A 19,087-nucleotide genomic window follows, 5' to 3' on the forward strand; every position below is an offset into this window, starting at 1 on the left:
CATTTCAATTTCTTACATTTACTTATCATTTTATTTCAATTTCATACATCCGTTAGAAATCTATTAAGTAAACCGTTAAGTGATGATGTGGCAAATATGGATTCCATATTTGTATTGATGTGGCTGCCACATTTGTGCCATGTGGCAAAAAAAATAATTTTATATGCATTTAAAATATAATAATATTTACCCTATAAAAGATATTAAAAAAAAACCAAACGAACCCAGAAACCCCCCTGCCCGACCCACTTCTCCATATCCTCCCTCTTCACCTCCCATCCCTTCTCTCTCCCCAGACCCACTCCTCATTCTTCACCCCCCGACCCACATTCAGCTTCGAGGCCCCAGCCGAGACCTTCCAAAAGATAACATGATCGGAGATCGCGAGATTGGGCGAATTACCGAATAGGCGTGTGGTCAATCAATACTCTAGATGCTAGAGAAAGGTCGGGTTGACCGGATTCCAGTGCCGGTGCGGTGAGCTCTTCTACTCTGAGCACCGGTACTCCGACCGCCATGTGTGCAACTACAACTATTTGGGGTTTTGGGTGGGGTGGGGTGTAATTAACATCTAAATCCTAACTAATCATTAAAAAGGCACTAATCATCATTTTCTCGACGATTTGATCTTGATCTTGGCTTTGGAAGAACCATTAGTAGAACTACTCTTTTGCTTTTGGGAAGCCTTCAATGAATTTGGTTGAGATTTCTCCTTGGAAGATCTCCTCATCCCAAAAGAAGAAAGCTTTCTACTATTCTCCCAAGCCTTTCTGATGGGCTCAAGCCTCGGCTTCCACTACCATGCCCCAACAAGGTGTGTGTAGCCTTTTTGCAGCTGAGCCGTTGTACAAACCTCGCTTTTGGCCTCCACCGTCGTTGCGTCATCCTCAAGCTTCTTTTCCTCCAGCAATTGCAATATAAACTCGTCCAAAACGTGTATTCTCAAACACCTAGACGTCGTTTTTTGTATATCGAACGGCTCGCAACTCATCGTTTTTCTAACAAACACATTTCTCAACGAGTCTTTACTGTTGAAGGAAGCCATGGTGACAAATGAAAGCACGGATTGGAAGGGATGGGAGGTGAAGAGGGACGAGATGGAGACGTGGGTCGGGGGTCGGGGGGTTTTTGGGTTTTTTTTTTTTTTTAATAGGGTAAATATTATTATATTTTAAATGCATAAAAAATTATTATTTTTGCCACATGGCACAAATGTGGCAACCACGTCGACATAAATGTGGATCCCATATTTGCCACGTCATTACTTAACGGTTTACTTAACAGATTTTCTAACAGATGTATGAAATTGAAATAAAATGATAAATAAATGTATGAAATTGAAATGTTTTAAAGATGTTGTATGGAATTGAAATCGATCCCAAACCTGAGGAGGTAAAATGTAATTTACCCATTATTTTAATATTTTAAAATTTTTATTAAGTGTTTAGCCACGTGGCACAAATGTGGCAGTCACGTCATCACAAATGGGGACCCCATATTTGCCACTTCATCACTTAATGGTTAACTTAACAAATTTTTTAACGGTTGCATGAAATTGAAGACAAAATAATACTAAATGCATGAGATTAAAATGTTTTAAAGATGTTGTATGAGGTTGTAATTGCATCGAAAACTGAAAGGATAAAATGTAATTTACCCTTGAAAAAACTATGGGAAAAACTGCCGAGAAATCGGATCAGTTTGCACGAAACGGGCCATCAGGTGAGATGCGTGAGTCAACCATTCCAAAAATGGAAAGTCCCCCTTCTCAACAAACTGGGGCCTACTATTTATAGACGTCCAAATGACCATCTGCCTTTGTCTTTACTTGCTTATTTTTCTATCGTTACAAATCCATTTCACAAATAATTTTCACCTACTCGTTTGTGGGATCGAACTCTATCCAAAAATACTAAGATTGGTTAAAAAAGGTCTACGAATTTTTAATGAATGTTTAAATATCAAATTTTGTAACAAACTAAACAAAAATCTAAAATTAACGAAAAATAAGAATAATTTTCCTGAAAATACAAAATATGAAAAATTGAATGTTAAATTCGGGACAGGATTTCACAGCTGCTGTCAATTTGTATGAGAAAATAAATCGGGTTTTCCTCTCAAGATTAAAGCATTGAACTATTTGTCCTGGCCTTTGAGCTCTCCCAGATTCAATCACTGATTGAAAATGTTGGAATGAAGTTGCTGGAGACGTTGATGATTTTCAAATTATGAAGATTTAAAAACTGAACTTCGTGATTATAAAATTTATACAATAATGATACATTATTCGTAAAGAGATGGATCATTCTCCTCGGAGGCATTAATTTTCAATACACAAATATAATCGTAGAATATTGTTGGAATAAGTACTCGAGAAGAGGTCATTCGATATGGACAGCTGAACGTTTATGAAACATATGCCGGCTAGCGATGTATAAGTTATAACGTCGTTATTCTCTTGGGACCGGCCGAGTCAATCTGGAATCTGAATGCATACATGTGTTTATATATAAATATATATAAAGAGGGAGTCATCTCTTTCGTCATTAATTTTAAACGTATATATAATGATTTATATAGTCTTTTTAATTTAGAGCATATGATATGCATGTATAATATATTAATACACAGCTGAATATATAAAACATCGTCCGCAGCTGGCACTCTGGTTGTAGAAATCCTGAATTATACAGCAGCACTCTATCACACTTTAGTCCTTGATTATATACATACATACATACATACATACATACATACATATACATAGGAAGTTTTTAAGGGAAGGGATTTCCATTTTTTTTTTTTTTTATAAAAATAGGGATTAGTTGCGGGGGTCTACACCACATTGAACTTTAACGAACCGAGCGTCTATTTTTCAAGTTGTATCTCATAGATCATCCTTACAAAATATTAGTCAAATCGGAAATATTTAAGACATCTAATTGAGTTCAAAGAAATGAATGAATACTTTGTTATATAAGAAACAATGAAATTTGATCTTGATAATTAAATAGGCAAATGGTTTCGGATTGAATTGACTTTTGCAAGGATGATCTATGAATCGAGACTAACAAAATAGACGGTTCAGATTGTTGAAATTCGATGTGAAGTGGGTCTCACATCTAATCCCCATTTTTTTTTCAAAAAATTGGAATCCCCTTGCATAAAGGGCCTGCATATATATATAATATAGGGAATTGTTATTAGTATTCCAAAAATCTTATTCTATACTCCAAACTTTTTATATTAGGAAAGAAAAATACACTTGTGAGGAGAATAGAATGAGATTTTTAGAGTGCTAATAACACTTCCCTATATATATAATTACACATGTGAAATACATTGTAGATATAGTAGCTATTTTCTATTCATGAAGATAGAACGCGGATTGAATTAAGGAATTGGATCCGCTCCGGACCTTAGTGTGTAGAGCATAGGGATCAAATCATCTAGGCCGCTGATTGGTGTGTAAAAGAAATCAAAGCTGTTGCTTTTGTGTAGTGGGCCAAAAAAAAAAGTTAATGGAGACCGTTGGATTCAATTTGTGCGGTCCAGATAAATTGATCCCTAAACTTCAGACACTAAGGTCGGAAGCGGGTCCATAAGGTCGGAAGCGGGTCCAATTCCTTGAATGAATGCCAGTCATACGTCTTAGTTAGATGAAGGACTTCTTGGACCAAGAACACAATTCATACATGATGTTGTGATTAATTTATAATACCGCTATTTTGGCATCTCTATTTTATGTAAGTCATTCTTCTAAATTGAGCATATTTTAATCAAATATATATATTTACATACCTACCGGCTAGAATATACGTATTACTCAATCAATTAATTAATAGCTAGGTAGATATCTTAATTATATATTTGATGGAGAGTTTCATGTACAGAGACAGGTTAGATAATAAAAAGGGCATCTTCTGGTGGGAAACGATTCTGGCTCTAGCTGCCTTGTCCTTTACCAATTTAGAGTTTCAGAGACAGGTTAGACAATAGAAAGGGCATCTTCTGGTGAGAAACGATTAAGGGCATCTTCTGGTGAGAAACGATTCTGGCTCTAGCTACCTTGTCCTTTACCAAGTTATATTACGCATAAATAACCCTAGTTGAAAGCAAACGCATCATCATCAGTTGAGGAAGCAAGCGGCTGAGCTTGCTTACCTATATATTACATAAGATAGAAACGAAGAGAGAGAAGTTAAATAGAGATCGAGAGCATCGAATCGATCGATCATTCATCAAACTAATTAGTTAGAGTTTAGGGATGGCGATTGGGAAAGTTTGGCATGAATTAGAAGTGGAGGTGCCTGCAAGTGAAGCTTGGGAGCTCTTCAGCACGCTTGCACTGGCAAGATTCGTGGAACAACAACTTCCAGATATGATTGAAAAAGCTGAAGCCATTCATGGTGATGGAGGGGTTGGGACTATTGTCCATGTCAAATTTGTATCAGGTGTATACTTAATTAAATTAATTAAACGCATGCTGCATGCCCGCTAATCTTCTTGCTGATGATTAATTTGCTAGCTACCTTATAAAGAATCTCATTTACTTGTCCTTAATTACGAATTCTCAAATATTGACTGTAACCAGCAGGATTTTGGATTGAGAAATGGTTTACTTAGGCCCTCTCGCCTGCATGCGCCTCATATTTTTATTTTAGGCTAATTACTAATTTTCCTTGTTTATTACGTATATAATATAATTAACTTATTAAACGGAGCTTTCCCCCTTCTTGATCTTGTTCGATCTTTTGATTGTTCTTGTGTCCAATTTAATTTATAATGCTAAATGATTTGGTTAAATATATATAATTAATGTTAATTGATTATATATATATAGGTGCTGAACACAAGGAAAAGTTCACAAAGATAGACAATGAGACGCGAGTGAAAGAAGTGGAGGTGATTGAAGGTGGATTTCTGGATTTTGGACTGAGCTTATACCGGGTTCGGTTTGAAATCATAGAGAAATTAGGAGCTGCAGTTGATTCGGAACCTTCCTGCTGCTGCATCATCAAAACCACAGTTGAATATGATGTCAAGGAAGAGACGTCTGATGCTTCCAACGCCTCCTCACTTGTCTCTATCGATCCATTCGTTACCATTGCAGAGGCAGCAAAGATCCATCTCATGAAAAAATAATTTGTACTCAATTAAACAGTTCCGTGAATATCATCAGTTGATGCAATGTCAAATTAATTTGGATCGATCTGTCCTAAGTCCTACCTCAAAATGTTATCTGCTTTAATAAGTGTTTCAAGTTGGATGAACTGCTCATCATTGAAGTTCTTGTTTGTTTCTTCAGATTCTGAAATTTTGAGAAGCAAATTTAGCAACTTGGAATTAATTTTGTTAATGGCTTATTGGAAATGGTTTTCTCAGGTCAGGCATGACGCATGAAGCTGGGTTTCTTTTTCAGGTTAATACAGCTTCTTAGTCCGATGCTGTACCTAATACTTTACTAAATTAGTCCAATTTAGTCCCCAAAATTAGTTCAATCCGATATAGTACAACGTAACAATCGCACCCTTATTATATATTTGTATTATTTTTATACTTTTTTTACTAGAGTTTTGGTCACTGACATATAAGTTCTATCTTTATTAAATAAATGCCGTAAATATATAGTAAAAATAGTATTTTTGCTGAGATAATTTACATTACATGGAGGTCCAGGAGGAAGTTTGTGGGTCTCAGCTCTTTTAAAACACTAATGGACTACACCCCTATTTTAAATCTATTAGAATCTTATCAAATCTGAATTTGATTACACCGCTTAAATATAGAGCTGGCATTTTTTTTCACAGAAGTTGCTGAAATCGAAAATTACCAAACTTTTCGGTTCAGTTTTATCAAAAAGTATTATTATTATTATTATATTAGTGTACTTGGTTGAGATAATCTCAACCATTGATTCATAAAGACAAACTCATTCAGTTATTCTTTCTTCCCTCTCTGACTCATTCTCTCTTTTCCACTCATTCTTGCTTGCTCTCATCCCTCTCGACTCAATCTTAGTCTCTCAAACCATTATCAACACTCATCAATGACTCGTCTAAGTCTTACTCTCAGTCCATCTCCTTTAGTTGCTTTCTATTTTAAGTTTCAATTCGAACTTATTTTTTTATGCCATATAAATTTTGAAGTTATATAAAATTTGGCACTCAAAGTCAAACCCATAAAAATAACATCAAACTTTGGCACTCAAAGTCACTTAAATATGGGCTAAAATTTGGAGAGCCCAAAAAACTTGGCCTAACAAACAAATCACAATCCAATTTTTCAGTTTACAAAATCTCCATTCAATTTCGTTTTAAGTTTTTAGTTAATCAAAATTTTGTTTCCCTTACAAAACCGAAACCATCCCTAATTAAATATACAATTAGAAAAAATAAGACATAAACGGTATTTTTTTTATTTTATTAAACACTGACAATTAATGTTCAAATTATAGTAAAATAATTAAAATTAAAATTAAATATATTTACAAAGCTTTCGAAAAATAAATGAAATAAAAATCTCCCCCACCCCTCCCCCAACATCCCAAATCTCCCGTCCCAGGCCTCCTCCCTCCCCCGCATCCCTCTGTCCTCTGTTTTTTTTTTTTTTGCTCTTTTTTTTTGGGTATTACCCAAACCCAAACGACATCATTCCGCCAAACGACATCGTTCAGCCGCTTAAAAAATGCCAGTAAATATAGCCGTTAGAAACAGCGCACAGCCGAGTGCCGAGCAGTCACATAGTTGGCCGTTGGCTACCAAATTCAAAAAAATCAGACCGTTAGAGAGATCCTTCCCCTAACGTTATACTCCAATCCCCCAGACTCGCACCCACTCAGACGCTCTCTCTCCCTCTCTCTCTTTCATTTATTCATTATTCTCTATTCATTTCTTCATTAATCTTCCAGATCTTTCTAATTCCTCCTCTGGAATCCCCAACCCGAAACAAGTTTTCGAAAACGAGGAAATGGCCGACCAAGAACCCAACGCGCCGGCTCCGACAGCCACGGGGATGATCGTCGACGATACGTACGAGTTCTCGGCTCCGCGCTTCTTTGACTTCATAAAGGACGAGAGCGAAGATGACAGGCGCAAGGCCGAGCTCTGGTTTGACTGCGCTCTCGCTTATGCTCCTTCACGTACGTCTGCTTCCCTAATGCTTCTTTCTATCTTACTTTTCTTCCATTCCAGTTGTGCTTTATAGCCTTACATCTGTGTGTTTATTGCGTCTTCTTTGTTAGGGTTTCTCTCAGATCTGTTGATTCGGATTTTAGGGCTTTTCGCTTTTCTTCTCTCAATTGTGTAAAATTTCTGTAAAATTATTGGATTTTGAGGGTTTTAATTTTGGTTTCGTGGCCAATTTTGTCACAATTCCAAACGTTTCTTGAAATTGAAATAGATTAGGAAGCGATACCACAATCTGGATGCTTGCTCTGCTTTTTGGAGTTTGATTATCAGAAAATTTTGCTAGGTTGTGTTTGCCCGCAGAAGATTAAGGGCTGATATCTTTTTATTTTTTCTGTTAAGAGTAGAGAGAGAGGATTCTCAGAGAGACCAAGAAAGTTCTCAATTAGGCAACAATCTTAGGCATTTAAGGAAGTTGTTACTTGTTAAAAGGAATTAGATTTAAACTTTCCGGATTGTCGTTCTTTTCTTTCCCAAATTTGTTGCAGTATTTGAACTAGGTTTTATGGTATGAACTTGACTGGAATTTTCGTTTGACGGAGCAATGGATATTCAATTTGTGCTTTTGGATGATTTTTGTCTTTAATCAATAAGAACCGTGGCAATGTTCTGTTTGTAATGGGACCTGTAGATTTTTGTGCAGCTTTTATGCCTAAGATCAAGGCTGGTAGATCCTTTACGATCGAGAGCATGTGTGACTTTGGTGAAGCAGAGCAAATGCAGAATGTGGTAGTGTTTTACGTCCTTTTGTTCTTTACTATAAAACTTGGACTTGTTTTGTAACTCTCTAACTTCATGGTTGTTTATGTTTTGCAGAACTTGGAATCATCATCTGACTTAAAAGCTGATGATAAGTCTATCGAAACTAAGCCTGATGTAGTTGCTGATAAGTCTATCGAAACTAAGCCTGAATCAAAGATCGTGCCTGCTGAAGTGGTCGAAACAATCCCCAGCGAAGCGAAAGAAGAAAGCAACATAAGCCAATTCGTAGTATTAATTTCAACTTTACTCTTCTGAAAAACCAATTTTCTTGATTGCGTTTGGCATCTAATCATACTCTTAACTCCTTTAGGTCTCAGCTGATAAGAGTATTAGCCAAGTTGACAAAAAGGAAGACAAATGTACTAGCGGAAATGGAAGGTTAGGGGTCCTCTTAAGCTTTGTCTCGAGTCTCTTGACTCGTACTAGTGGATTAGAATATAACGTTGAGCTCGACGGTTTCTCATTTATTACTTACTGTTTTGCAGTGTTTTGGGTACAGTATCTTCAAATAAGAAAACTGCTGTGACCAGTGGTAAGGAGAATGGTAAACCTATCATTCAAGTTGAAATTGAAGCTTGCACTCCAAAACCACCCATGAGTTATTCCAAGAAGCACCAGACTGCTAAAAAGATAGCAAGCATGGTCAGAAACCCATCAGCACTGAAGCAAAAAAGTCACTTACAATCATCCCAAACCAAAAACATTAAACCAAATAGTGTGAAAAGGTTGGTGTGTTTACGTTTTTCCTGATTGATGTGTTGATTTATTCTAACAGTCATGACTGATTAGCTACTTAACTTGAAATTCTAGAGAAACATATGTGAAGAATGCATCTGGAACTCCACTTTTAGTTCAGGAAAATCAGGCGATAAAGCGGCAGAAATTGGACGAAGGAAGATCTAGACAGGTAACCTTTACTCCTGTACTGCTTTATCAACTTGATTGTGACAGCGTTTACCCTAATTCTTTTCCCTTATGTCCTCTAAAAAAACAGATTCTTAATCCCAAACCCCACGCGTTGCCCCACAAGTCAAAATTGGGTCATACATGTTCTTCAGCTGCTGTGAAAAAAGAGGACCGAAAAGTTTATGTTAGGGAACCTGCATCACCATTTGTTTCAATGGCCGAAATGATGAAAAGGTTCCAATCAAGTGCCAGAGACTTGTCATTGCCGCATGTAAGGCATCTTTCTCCATCTGCCTCGTTGAGTTCCTTTTCATGTCTCCTCATATTTTTCATGTTAATGATCAAAGATCGATGTTGTTTATATTTTTCAGACGAAACCCAAACTCACCTTGACTAGGCCTAAGGAGCCTGAATTTGAAACATCCCAGCGTGTTCGATCAGTGAGAGTAAAGAGTACTGCTGAGCTTGAAGAAGAGATGATGGCTAAAATTCCGAAGTTTAAGGCTCGACCATTAAACAAAAAGGTAACTTGTAATTTTATACTCTTACTTCTGTTTCATTTGCGGTATATATCTGTTGGGTTTATTGGATCATTATTGCTCATTACAGATTCTAGAATCCCCATCATTGCCTGCAATGCCAAGAAGTATGCCCCAGCCACCGGAATTTCACGTAAGTTGCTGTGGATTGGATGTTAGAAAAAAGGATATACAATGTTGCAGTGGTGATAATAAGTCTCTTATTTCTTATTGTTGCAGGAATTCCATTTGGAGACAATGGCAAGGGCCAATCAGAACGCAGAAACATCCTCGATAGCTTCAACCGAAATGTCCCGTCAGGTATTAGACAGAATCAGATTTGCTATTTCCATTTTTTGTTCTCGATAAGCCAGTTGAGGTATCCCATTGACAATGTTCTCTTTCTGTGTTGAAATACAGAATAATCCATGGAAGCCTCATCATCTTACTGAACCTAAAACCCCTATGCTACACACATCATTGAGGGCTCGTCCACCCAGGGTGAAAAGTTCGTTGGAAATTGAACAGGAAGAACTCGAAAGAATCCCAAAATTCAAGGCCAAGCCTTTGAATAAGAAGGTATGTCCAGTCCAGCCCTTCAATTCTGTTTGATGGTATTCATCTTGGAAACATTAGGAATTGAATTGATTTATCAAAATGTTTTTTCCCTTTGACATTGTTCACAGATATTTGAAAGTAAAGGAGATATGGGGGTGTTCTGTAATGCAAAGAAACATGTGACCAAACCTGAAGAATTCCATTTTGCAACAAATGAAAGGATACCACTGCAATCTTCGTCTGTTGTTGATCTACTTGATAAAGTAAGTGAAACGATTCTTACCGATCCTACTGCAGACGTAGCATACAAAAGAAAAGTAGTATCTGTACAGCATCTCTTACGCATCATTTGTTTTGTCTTCCAGCTGTCACTAAATTCAGAACTTCACCATAATCCAGTTCCGAGAAACACAATGCCAAACCCATTCCATCTCCACACAGAGGTATGATAATTCCTTTTGTTTCCTCCAGTATTATAGAAGTTAGGGTCATTCAGTGATGCATACAGTCTGCTCATAACCTGCGTATTGGTTTTTGGTTTGTGTCATCAGGAAAGAGGGGCCGAGAAAGAAAGGAAATTCATTACTGAAGTTTGGCATAAGCAATTGGAAGAAGAAAGAGCAAGGGTTCCAAAAGCTAATCCATATCCTTATACTACAGATTACCCTGTGGTACAGATACTTATTAATTTGTTTTTCCGAGTTTAATTACACAAAATTGGAACAATGACAGTTAAATGATGATTCCTGTTGTTCTAATGCAGATCCCACCCAAGCCAGAGCCGAAGCAATGCACAAAACCAGAACCTTTCCAACTAGAGAGTTTAGTGAGGCATGAGGAGGAATTGCAAAGGGAAATGGAAGAAAGACAGCGGAAGGAGAAAGAAGAAGCCCAGATAAGAGTGTTCAAGGCACAACCAATCTTGAAAGAGTAAGCAAACTTACATTGTTCAGGATTTTATTGTCCAAGTCTTAAAGAGACGAATGACTGATATCCCTTTGTATGCAGGGACCCAATTCCTGTTCCCAAAAAAGAGCGCAAGCCTCTCACCCAAGTTCAGGAGTTCAATCTCCAAGTTGATCATCGAGCTGTTGATAGAGCCGAATTTGATCAAAAGGTTAGGGAGAAAGAGATGATGTACAAGAGATACAGAGAAGAGAGCGAGGCAGAGAGAATGGTATGTGTGTTTTTCATACGTACTTTTTGCTGCTTAGTTGTTAGTAAACTTGCATCATTTAAACTGGCATGTACTAAAAAATTGTCTACTTATTGTTTGCAGGTCGAGGAAGAAAAGGCACTGAAACAACTCAGAAGGACATTGGTACCCCATGCAAGGCCAGTGCCCAACTTTGAGCATCCATTCTGTCCCCAAAAGTAAGGAAAAATGCAATCTTAACTGTTGCTGCTGCATTATTTCAATGACTAGTTTATTGATTGGTGCGTTTTATGACATAATAGGTGCCCCAAGGAAGCAACAAAACCGAAATCACCACATCTACGTGTGCTCCAACGAAAAGAAAGACGAAAAATGATGATCAACTCTGCAGTTTCCAGCGCTGCGGCACAGATGCGATGAATGAAACCTTTCCCTACATTACCGTGTGTGGCTGTTGTTCAAGAACTCTTGAACCCTGTACAAGGGCCGTTCGAGTTTAAGTGATCCAATTTTTACTAGCAGCATTAGTGTACCATTCTGTTAAAGGCGACCGAACGCAATTCTTTTGCTGTAAAGTTTCAGTTACCATGTAAAACCAATTCTTATATCAATGTTAACCATTGCGTAATTCTTTCACTATTACCGTACACCGCAGATTGACGAAATCAAATTATCCGAAAACTCAAAAACCACGAAGCCTTTCTTCCTTTGATTGCTTCATTTTCAATTGAACTTTGTTGCTCCAGAAGCTTCATTTTAGATTGTGTTTATTGCTGTTAAAAGCTCAATCGCCGATCGGGTGTTTATCATGTTGTCTCCCAGCTGTTAGGATTCCTGGAGGACGGAACAAGTTCATTCTGCTTCACCATCATCATCCCTGTGTTTCCGTTTCACATTTGGAGCAGTTAAAAAACCCGAGAAAAAACGAGGCCAGGCGTTTCATGAACCTGCGTTAGCTTAGAATACAGAACTTGTGAACGTAAATAGGACTCGTCCAGATTCCTTAACATAAAATTAAACTATTGATACAAACAAGTGTTTTACAACACAAAGAATACAAGAAACAATGTCTCAACTGGGGATCAATGCATCCCGGTATCTATATATCTTCAACCACATTTACAGCAACTCTGATATCAACGGCCAATATAACAATTTTCTCGTCCGAATTCTTTTGGCAAGTTCACAATTTTCTAACTAATCTCCTTCCGCCTGTATGCTATAATCTGAAAAGAGTAACAAACCAACTCATATTCTATACTTCCTGCAGTTTAAAACAATCAAATGTAATGCAACGACGTATGTCGGAGTGTTCCCTCTCGTTAAATAAGAGAAAAAGTCAACCAGCTAATGCATTTTGTTCTTTGCACAATATGTACTATAAATTTTGGACAAGAACCCTTCTTATGTCTACTCACCAAATAGTCCCTGCAGGAAATGCTTTTGGCTCTAACCTCTGCCAAAGTTTCTTCTTCTTGCAGAATTTTCAGGTCATTTTTGACCGGATCCATCACAGAATCCAAATCCAATTCCTCATCATCTGAAATGTGATTGAAACTCTGAGGCACTTCCAATAATTCAACTTCTTCAGCCCTCAAAGACGTCTTGTGAGAAACATACTGTACAGAAAATAAAAATTACACAGGCACTGGAAATATTTTGTAAAATAGAAAAATACCAAATATATAGAGCGGTAGATTAACATTTTGACAATGAACCAAAGCTCCTAGAAAATTTAAGGCTAGTCAGAGTTTCAAATGAATGGGGTATATATTTTCTATCAATTGTATGCACACAAATATTCCAGCACAAGACAAGGTAAAGAGGCGTGACAAGCAAGTTTCACAGACAAGGCGTTATAACTCTCATCCAAACAAGCATAAGAAGAAAATTTGCATGCTACATAGTCAAAGGAAGTCTGACAAATGAAGTTTACATCTTTAGAAGTTTAAGGTTAGTAATATCAGGAGAACAATCTTACTTCACAAAGGTGCTTCACTGACAAACTCGACCGACAGCAAAGGTGTGGCTGCTGCAACTTTGGTGTACGACTTGTATCCTTAGGAATAAGCAAGAGATGAACATCTAACTGCAGACGAAGAAGTATTTCATCAGAGGAAACAAAACCACAAAAAAGAAAGCAGTGCAGTTTATAATTTGGTCAATGTGGTGCTCAGAGAAACCCAGAATAACTAGTTATTTGTATGATGGTATCTCATTCCATCTGCCCTTGAGAAACTAAAATTCAGCAAGAGTACTACATGGGTGGCACATGCAACTAATGGACCTACTAACGACCAAACAAATAATCCAACAGCATTTCTCTATACCTCATTATTGTTTTCCTCTAAGCTCCGGAGATAATCAACCAACTTCGATATGCGCGTGCTCCGAGAATTCTTACTGTTGCAACCACTACCAATGCCATGCCGTGTGTGACTCCGGGCACCACCCCGCCCCCAAACAAGCATTTCAGAGCTACAGACAACACCAGGTGAAATTCCGTGGTTCTCTCGTTTCCCTTCTATATCATTTTCAGTGCATCCTCCACTTGAATTGGCCAGAGATGAAGTAGGCTGAGAGGATCGAAATCCTGCCCGTCTTCTTCGCCGTCTTGGCCTAACTTCACGCCGGTCATCAGTGGAAGATAAATTTTTGCCCATGTTATTATTGTCATTGTCATTATCATCCTCATTGTCTTTATATCCTTGAATATCAGTGGCTCGAGAATTCCGTCTCCTTAAAACAGAACTCCGACTATTGCGCAGCGGTCTCACAGGAAACGAATCTGGTGTATCTTTTCCAGATGCGCGTCTCTTGATTAGAGCTTCTGACTGTTGTTCAACAACTTTGGCAATTGATGCTTGGATCTGTATTGGAGCATTAATATGGAACCAGGAACAAAACTCAGTATGAAGTATGAACCTATTTAGAGAGCCAAAAAAAAAAAAAAAAAAAAAAAAAAACATTAAAAAGCACGTAAGGTCATTGGTCTTGCTCCATTGCGTTGGTCCTTGGGGTCAAAGAGTAGGCTCATTGACATGTTCCACCAAGCAAAGGCCTGCTTTCTTTGGGCGAGGGTTAAGCTTAATGGTTCGAAGATAATTTCTTACTCATAAAACCACATATTGTAATGTGAAATAATTACCATATCTGGAGAACATATTTCTTGGGTAGTGGCATGTCCCAAAAAAGATGCTATGCGATACTTCATAATTAAAATTGTCAGCAAAGAAAACACCACCATCCAAATCTTAGGAAGAAAACTTTTACCCAAAAAATAAAAAACTAACCTGCTCGTTTCGAGTCCTCTCCTCCTGATGGAAAGCCAATTCCTGAACCATGTTGCAAATTTATTAGACTACACTCATCTATATGAAGTCAAAACATGTGTAACATTCACAAAACAAAAATACCTAACTAAAACTACATCATTCTGAGAAATTGAGAACAAATTAAATTCCTTCTCATTCATTTATTGTGTACGTGTGTGTGTGTGTATTGTGCGGTTGACTAAAACTTAATTAAGCAAAAATTATGTCCGTGACAAATCAACTTGCTATAACCGGCATATTTGTTATTTAAATATCTTATAGTTCAAAAATGTATCAAATGAAAAACAATATAATCTGTTAATAATTTGATATTCATCCATTCAAGTTTATGAACTTAAAAGTTCATTGTAAAGACACTAATTTGAAGTATCCTCTCTACTTCAGCCGTCAATGTTCTACAAAACATAAAAGTACAACACCTAAACTTATACCTCCTCCTCATACTTCTCAATATCTGGATATAAAGCTGCTATTAGGGCATCATACTTTGGATCATCTCTCAATGAACGCCGACTTGCACAGTGTGTGCGACAAGCAGGACACTCATTGTTCCTGAAATTATATATCCAGCTAAATCAATAAACTTGATTGGTTCTCAACTCGTATTCTAATATATTTTTTCGTTCTTTTAATCAGAGAATAACAAAAAGTTAAGAGGGAAAGCGCTCAACAGTATATACCCCATTCGCATTGACTTGTCGATACATTCCCTGCAAAACCTGTGTAGGCATCCCATTACAGTTCGTGTTTTCTTAATAATTCCTGTCCAGGAGAAGAAATCGAAAAATGATTGCTTACTAGATTGATATACCCATTACGAATAGCAGAAGAGGAAATGTAAGCAAGCAACAAGAGATGAAACAAGAAGCAGAATCAGAGTCTTCTTCTTTAACAAAACTGCGATAACTAGTAGTTTACCAGAACATTAGAAATACACATCCAAATGGCTGGTGATGTTTAATGAGAACTTCTGGGGAAAGGTGGTATCTAATGCTGACAAACTTAGATCTTGGAAAATCTATACAGGTCTTCAATGTGTATGTAAAATTCAACTAATAGCCTCTCTTAAATAATTGATAGATTCAAACAATGCTTACTCCTGTCAAAATTTCAAATCCCAAAAAGTTCACCTAATTGTTCAATGCTCTAAGTTCAATAAATACTCCATGTCCTAAAGAAGAAGATAGCCTCTGTATAGTTTTTAAAATTTCAAATTTTCATTAAGTCTTTAGACACCCGTGTAGTAGTCTAGCACTAAGTCTTCCTTAAGAAGTCTCTGCACTATCTGTATAGACCCACAAGTCTCTGCATCCAAACATTTACATACACCTGCCTAGCAGCTATTCGCGAGCCATCAACAGTATTATGAAACATGAAATATTGCAGAACCATTATTTTTGTCTAATTGAAACACCAGAACAATATGATACAGTTATGCATACTGCACAGAGTAAAAGATGTCTGTCTCCCTCGACTTCTTGGAAGTAGTATCCAATAACCAATCAGAAATTCCCCTCCTGCCAAGATAGAGGGGAACAAATTGTACACATGATGCTAACTTCCAACCATTCAGAAATGGTACTAGTATGTTAAGCAGGTGCATAATGACATAAATTTGGGTCACCTTGGAATCAACCTGACTACCTAACAGAGACTTTTCATTCTCTTTCACTATAGAACACAATCTTAGCTAGTACCCAATGAATGAAATAGAGTCCCTACAAGTAAACTCAAACAAAGTTTAACAAAATAAAACTACAAGAAAAGCATCTTGGATAGATGGAACAAATCTGGAACAGAAGAATACAGGAAACAGAACCGAAGAACCTAGGTGAAAAAAATTAGGAAAGCAACTGCAGAACAGCAGCAAAAACTTTAAAAATGACCCAAGAGCATCAAAAATCATTTCAAAACAGTCCCATATAGCCCCAAAAAATGAGGCAGAAATTCCAATCAGCAACTAGAAGGACCAGAACAAAGGGCCTGCCAAGAATTCAGCATCATGCAAGAAAAAAGAAGGTAAAAAAACCCTTTAGCACATGTGTGTAGACAGGAAATACATAAAAAAATGGCTTTAAGACCGAAATTGAGAAAAATAAGAAGGTAAAGCATCCCTAGAAGCTGGCCATGACTGGGAACCCTCGTTGGGGGCACAAAGGTGATTAGGAGTGGTGGCGGGTAGAAGGTATGCTAAGGTCTGTTTTCTTGTGGAAGCAGGGTGGGCAACTACTATGGATTAACCATCACCAAAGAAGAACTTGATTCTGGTGTTTCACAACCTATCAAGCATCAAAATCTCACATTTACATAAAAATCATTGTTATACTTCCAAATCCTCTCATGGAGGCAGCTCGATAGAGAAGATTCATTCTGAATATTTATATCATTGTAATTCTGGTTCTCTATTTATGGTTTAGAGAAGATTCATTCCAAATATTTATATCCTTGTAATTTCCCACCTACTACTGTTTGCTGAATATCTTGTAATTCTGTTTCTCAGTATTCAGAATGAATCTTCTATAAACCTATCAGGCTATCCGTCAATGGCATGCCATTTGCTAAACAATGTATCACCGAGGTTTTCTCACTTCTTCAACTAAGTCACACCCTTCTTAGCCTTCCTCTTGTTATAGACTAATCACAAACTGATAGTCAGTTTTGTTGACAAGATGAAGGATGTATGGAGCCAACCAAATTATTCAACTGGCAGGCCCTACACAGTTTGCCTCAGAAGATACCACATTGTGTTTTATAGTTTGAAGACAGTGGTGGAACTACAACGAACACTAAAAGAATCGGCAAAAGACAATTCATTCACTACCTCACTGAGAATCCATGACAACAATGCAGGCATGCAATGCAACAACAAGAACCCAAGTGCATAGCTTAGCAGTTAACCACCATCGAAAAGAAAAGTGAATTAGTAATTAAGCTATGTATGCAGGTGCATTACATCATAGTGCAATAATTAATTGTTATTTACAACCTTAAAGCAAGCAACACTCATGTTTTCTGAGCAGAAAAGAAAGAGAGAGAAAAAAATCCATATGCCACAAGGGGGAATCTTCATCAGTTGAGTCCAGTGAGTGAACACATAGCAATTGTAAGATTAAAGCATGACATCTCATTTAAACTCAAAAGGTTGAGAAGCAAAATTTACCAAGACATATTGGACAGTGTACATCTTTACGGAGTTCTGGCAGTTGTATGAATATAAATCTGCAAAGGCACAAGAAGTACATATAGACTCATTTCTCAGAAATACAAAAAGGTGCAATATTCAAATTATATATATACATTAATACATACATACATACATACATACATACATACAGACATATATATATATCACTAGTTGGATGATACACAATACAGTTTGTAACAGAACATTACCAGAAAATAGAAAATCAGAAAACTAGTCCCTGCCTTGTCGAATTTTAATATATCGGTGAATACAAGCACAAGATCCCAACATAGAACAATCACTCAAGCATTATATCAAGCAGAACCACAACTTGGTAGGTAATACCCCATTTGACAACCAACGACGAACCAATATTTATCAAAACCAATTTTCAATTTTTATTATACCAAGAGACGTCGAAAGCCCATCAACATTCAGCACACTGAGCTTTCATAAACTGCTCGAAAATGGTGGCAGAATCAGCATGAATCTACAACTAGCTAGCTAGCTAGCTACTACCCAAATAAGATATTTAAGTACGACATTGAATAAAGTAAAGAGAGAGGGAGAGTGTACTCAGGAGTTTCTTGAGAAGTAGAAGATGCGCTGCCATCAGAATCTGAAGTGGGAAAATAAAGCAAAAAACTTGTTAAGTTAATCAATCGAAAACCAGAACAGGACCCAGATGAAATAGAGATTGGGAGAGAGAGATGATGTGTAACCGGCATCGTGTTCGTCGTCTTCATCTTTTTCTTCTACTACTACTTCTTCTTCTTCCTCTTCTTCTTCTTGTTGCAGCAGTTGGTGTTCATCTTGCGGTCGAGATTGCTTGGGTCGTTGGTGGTGGCGATGGTCTTCATCGTCGCTGTGCTGCTCTGGTGACGAACGCTTCTGTGAAGGCATTGAGGTATTCTATTGCATACGACAACACAGACACAGATCGATGGAAACACACACAGATCTATGGATCGGTGGATGTGTCTGTGTGAAGGCGTTTCTCTCTCTCCCTCGCTCTCTCTCTCGAGCACGCACACACTGCTTTTGCCTAATAGAAGAATAAAATAACCAAATTTACAGGAACCGTAAAAGGGAGGCTAAAATTCATTTTATGGTAAAAAATTTGGCTAGTTATCGATGAGACGAAAGAAAATGTGGACGGTTTCGAGTTCTATATTCTGAGCTGTTGAGTTTGTTTGGTCATGAGTAAGGTGAAATTCCTCATCACTATTCTTGGGCTGGAAAGGGATAGATAATTATGGTTTGCCATTAGTTGTCAATCAGACAAAAGAAAATGTGGATAGTTTCGAGTTCGATGTTCTGAGCTGTTGAGTCTATTTGGCCATGAGTAAAATGAAATTCCTCATAACTTTTCTTAAGCTCGAAAATGGTGGATAATTATGGTTTGCTACTAGTTGACCTTTTTTTTATAAAAAAAAAAATATATATATATATATATATATATATCTTGATGGCCAAAAAAA

The 19,087-nt window shown here is 37.3% G+C and overlaps 2 protein-coding genes and 1 pseudogene across 4 annotated transcripts; 2 read left to right on the top strand and 1 right to left on the bottom strand.

The window, feature by feature from the left end:
* Positions 1-4,137: 4,137 nt before the first annotated feature.
* On the top strand, positions 4,138-5,403 carry LOC137741167 (norbelladine synthase-like; annotated as a pseudogene).
* A 1,461-nt stretch (positions 5,404-6,864) lies between these two features.
* On the top strand, positions 6,865-11,663 carry LOC137741004 (protein TPX2). Its single transcript, XM_068480812.1, has 18 exons — positions 6,865-7,141; positions 7,831-7,916; positions 8,004-8,177; positions 8,260-8,327; positions 8,435-8,674; positions 8,760-8,856; positions 8,944-9,126; positions 9,227-9,379; positions 9,465-9,527; positions 9,614-9,694; positions 9,794-9,952; positions 10,060-10,194; positions 10,297-10,374; positions 10,483-10,602; positions 10,695-10,861; positions 10,940-11,108; positions 11,211-11,305; positions 11,390-11,663. The coding sequence occupies exons 1-18, from the start codon at positions 6,970-6,972 to the stop codon at positions 11,505-11,507; spliced, it is 2,358 nt and encodes a 785-aa protein (XP_068336913.1). The 5' UTR covers positions 6,865-6,969; the 3' UTR covers positions 11,508-11,663.
* A 368-nt stretch (positions 11,664-12,031) lies between these two features.
* On the bottom strand, positions 12,032-18,636 carry LOC137739526 (putative E3 ubiquitin-protein ligase RING1a). 3 transcript variants are annotated; one of them, XM_068479123.1, is made up of 10 exons: positions 18,329-18,636; positions 18,183-18,225; positions 17,583-17,641; positions 15,103-15,184; positions 14,854-14,974; positions 14,381-14,422; positions 13,418-13,957; positions 13,069-13,176; positions 12,506-12,706; positions 12,032-12,313 (listed from the first exon to the last, which is right to left on the bottom strand). In XM_068479123.1, the coding sequence occupies exons 1-10, from the start codon at positions 18,507-18,509 to the stop codon at positions 12,281-12,283; spliced, it is 1,410 nt and encodes a 469-aa protein (XP_068335224.1). In that variant the 5' UTR covers positions 18,510-18,636; the 3' UTR covers positions 12,032-12,280. The 3 variants fall into 3 exon arrangements, with proteins under 3 accessions (XP_068335224.1, XP_068335223.1, XP_068335222.1); XM_068479122.1 differs by lacking the exon at positions 12,032-12,313 and having other exon boundaries at positions 12,342-12,706; positions 18,183-18,223; positions 18,333-18,636; XM_068479121.1 differs by lacking the exon at positions 12,032-12,313 and having other exon boundaries at positions 12,342-12,706.
* Positions 18,637-19,087: the final 451 nt, after the last annotated feature.

Source organism: Pyrus communis, chromosome 7 (genome assembly GCF_963583255.1).
Source record: "Pyrus communis chromosome 7, drPyrComm1.1, whole genome shotgun sequence".
Taxonomy (NCBI): Eukaryota; Viridiplantae; Streptophyta; class Magnoliopsida; order Rosales; family Rosaceae; genus Pyrus; species Pyrus communis.

What these genes read in the sequence shown, in the direction of transcription:
- LOC137739526 (XM_068479121.1), bottom strand. Translation starts at nt 18,509, where the DNA reads ATGCCTTCACAGAAGCGTTCGTCACCAGAGCAGCACAGCGACGATGAA. An exon ending in AGACGACGAACACGATGCCG is followed by an intron (nt 18,226 to 18,328) that starts GTTACACATCAT and finishes TTCCCACTTCAG; the next exon opens with ATTCTGATGGCAGCGCATCT. An exon ending in TTGAGAAGTATGAGGAGGAG is followed by an intron (nt 14,423 to 14,853) that starts GTATAAGTTTAG and finishes AACATGGTTCAG; the next exon opens with GAATTGGCTTTCCATCAGGA.
- LOC137741004 (XM_068480812.1), top strand. Translation starts at nt 6,970, where the DNA reads ATGGCCGACCAAGAACCCAACGCGCCGGCTCCGACAGCCACGGGGATG. An exon ending in GCAACATAAGCCAATTCGTA is followed by an intron (nt 8,178 to 8,259) that starts GTATTAATTTCA and finishes TAACTCCTTTAG; the next exon opens with GTCTCAGCTGATAAGAGTAT. An exon ending in ATACTACAGATTACCCTGTG is followed by an intron (nt 10,603 to 10,694) that starts GTACAGATACTT and finishes GTTCTAATGCAG; the next exon opens with ATCCCACCCAAGCCAGAGCC.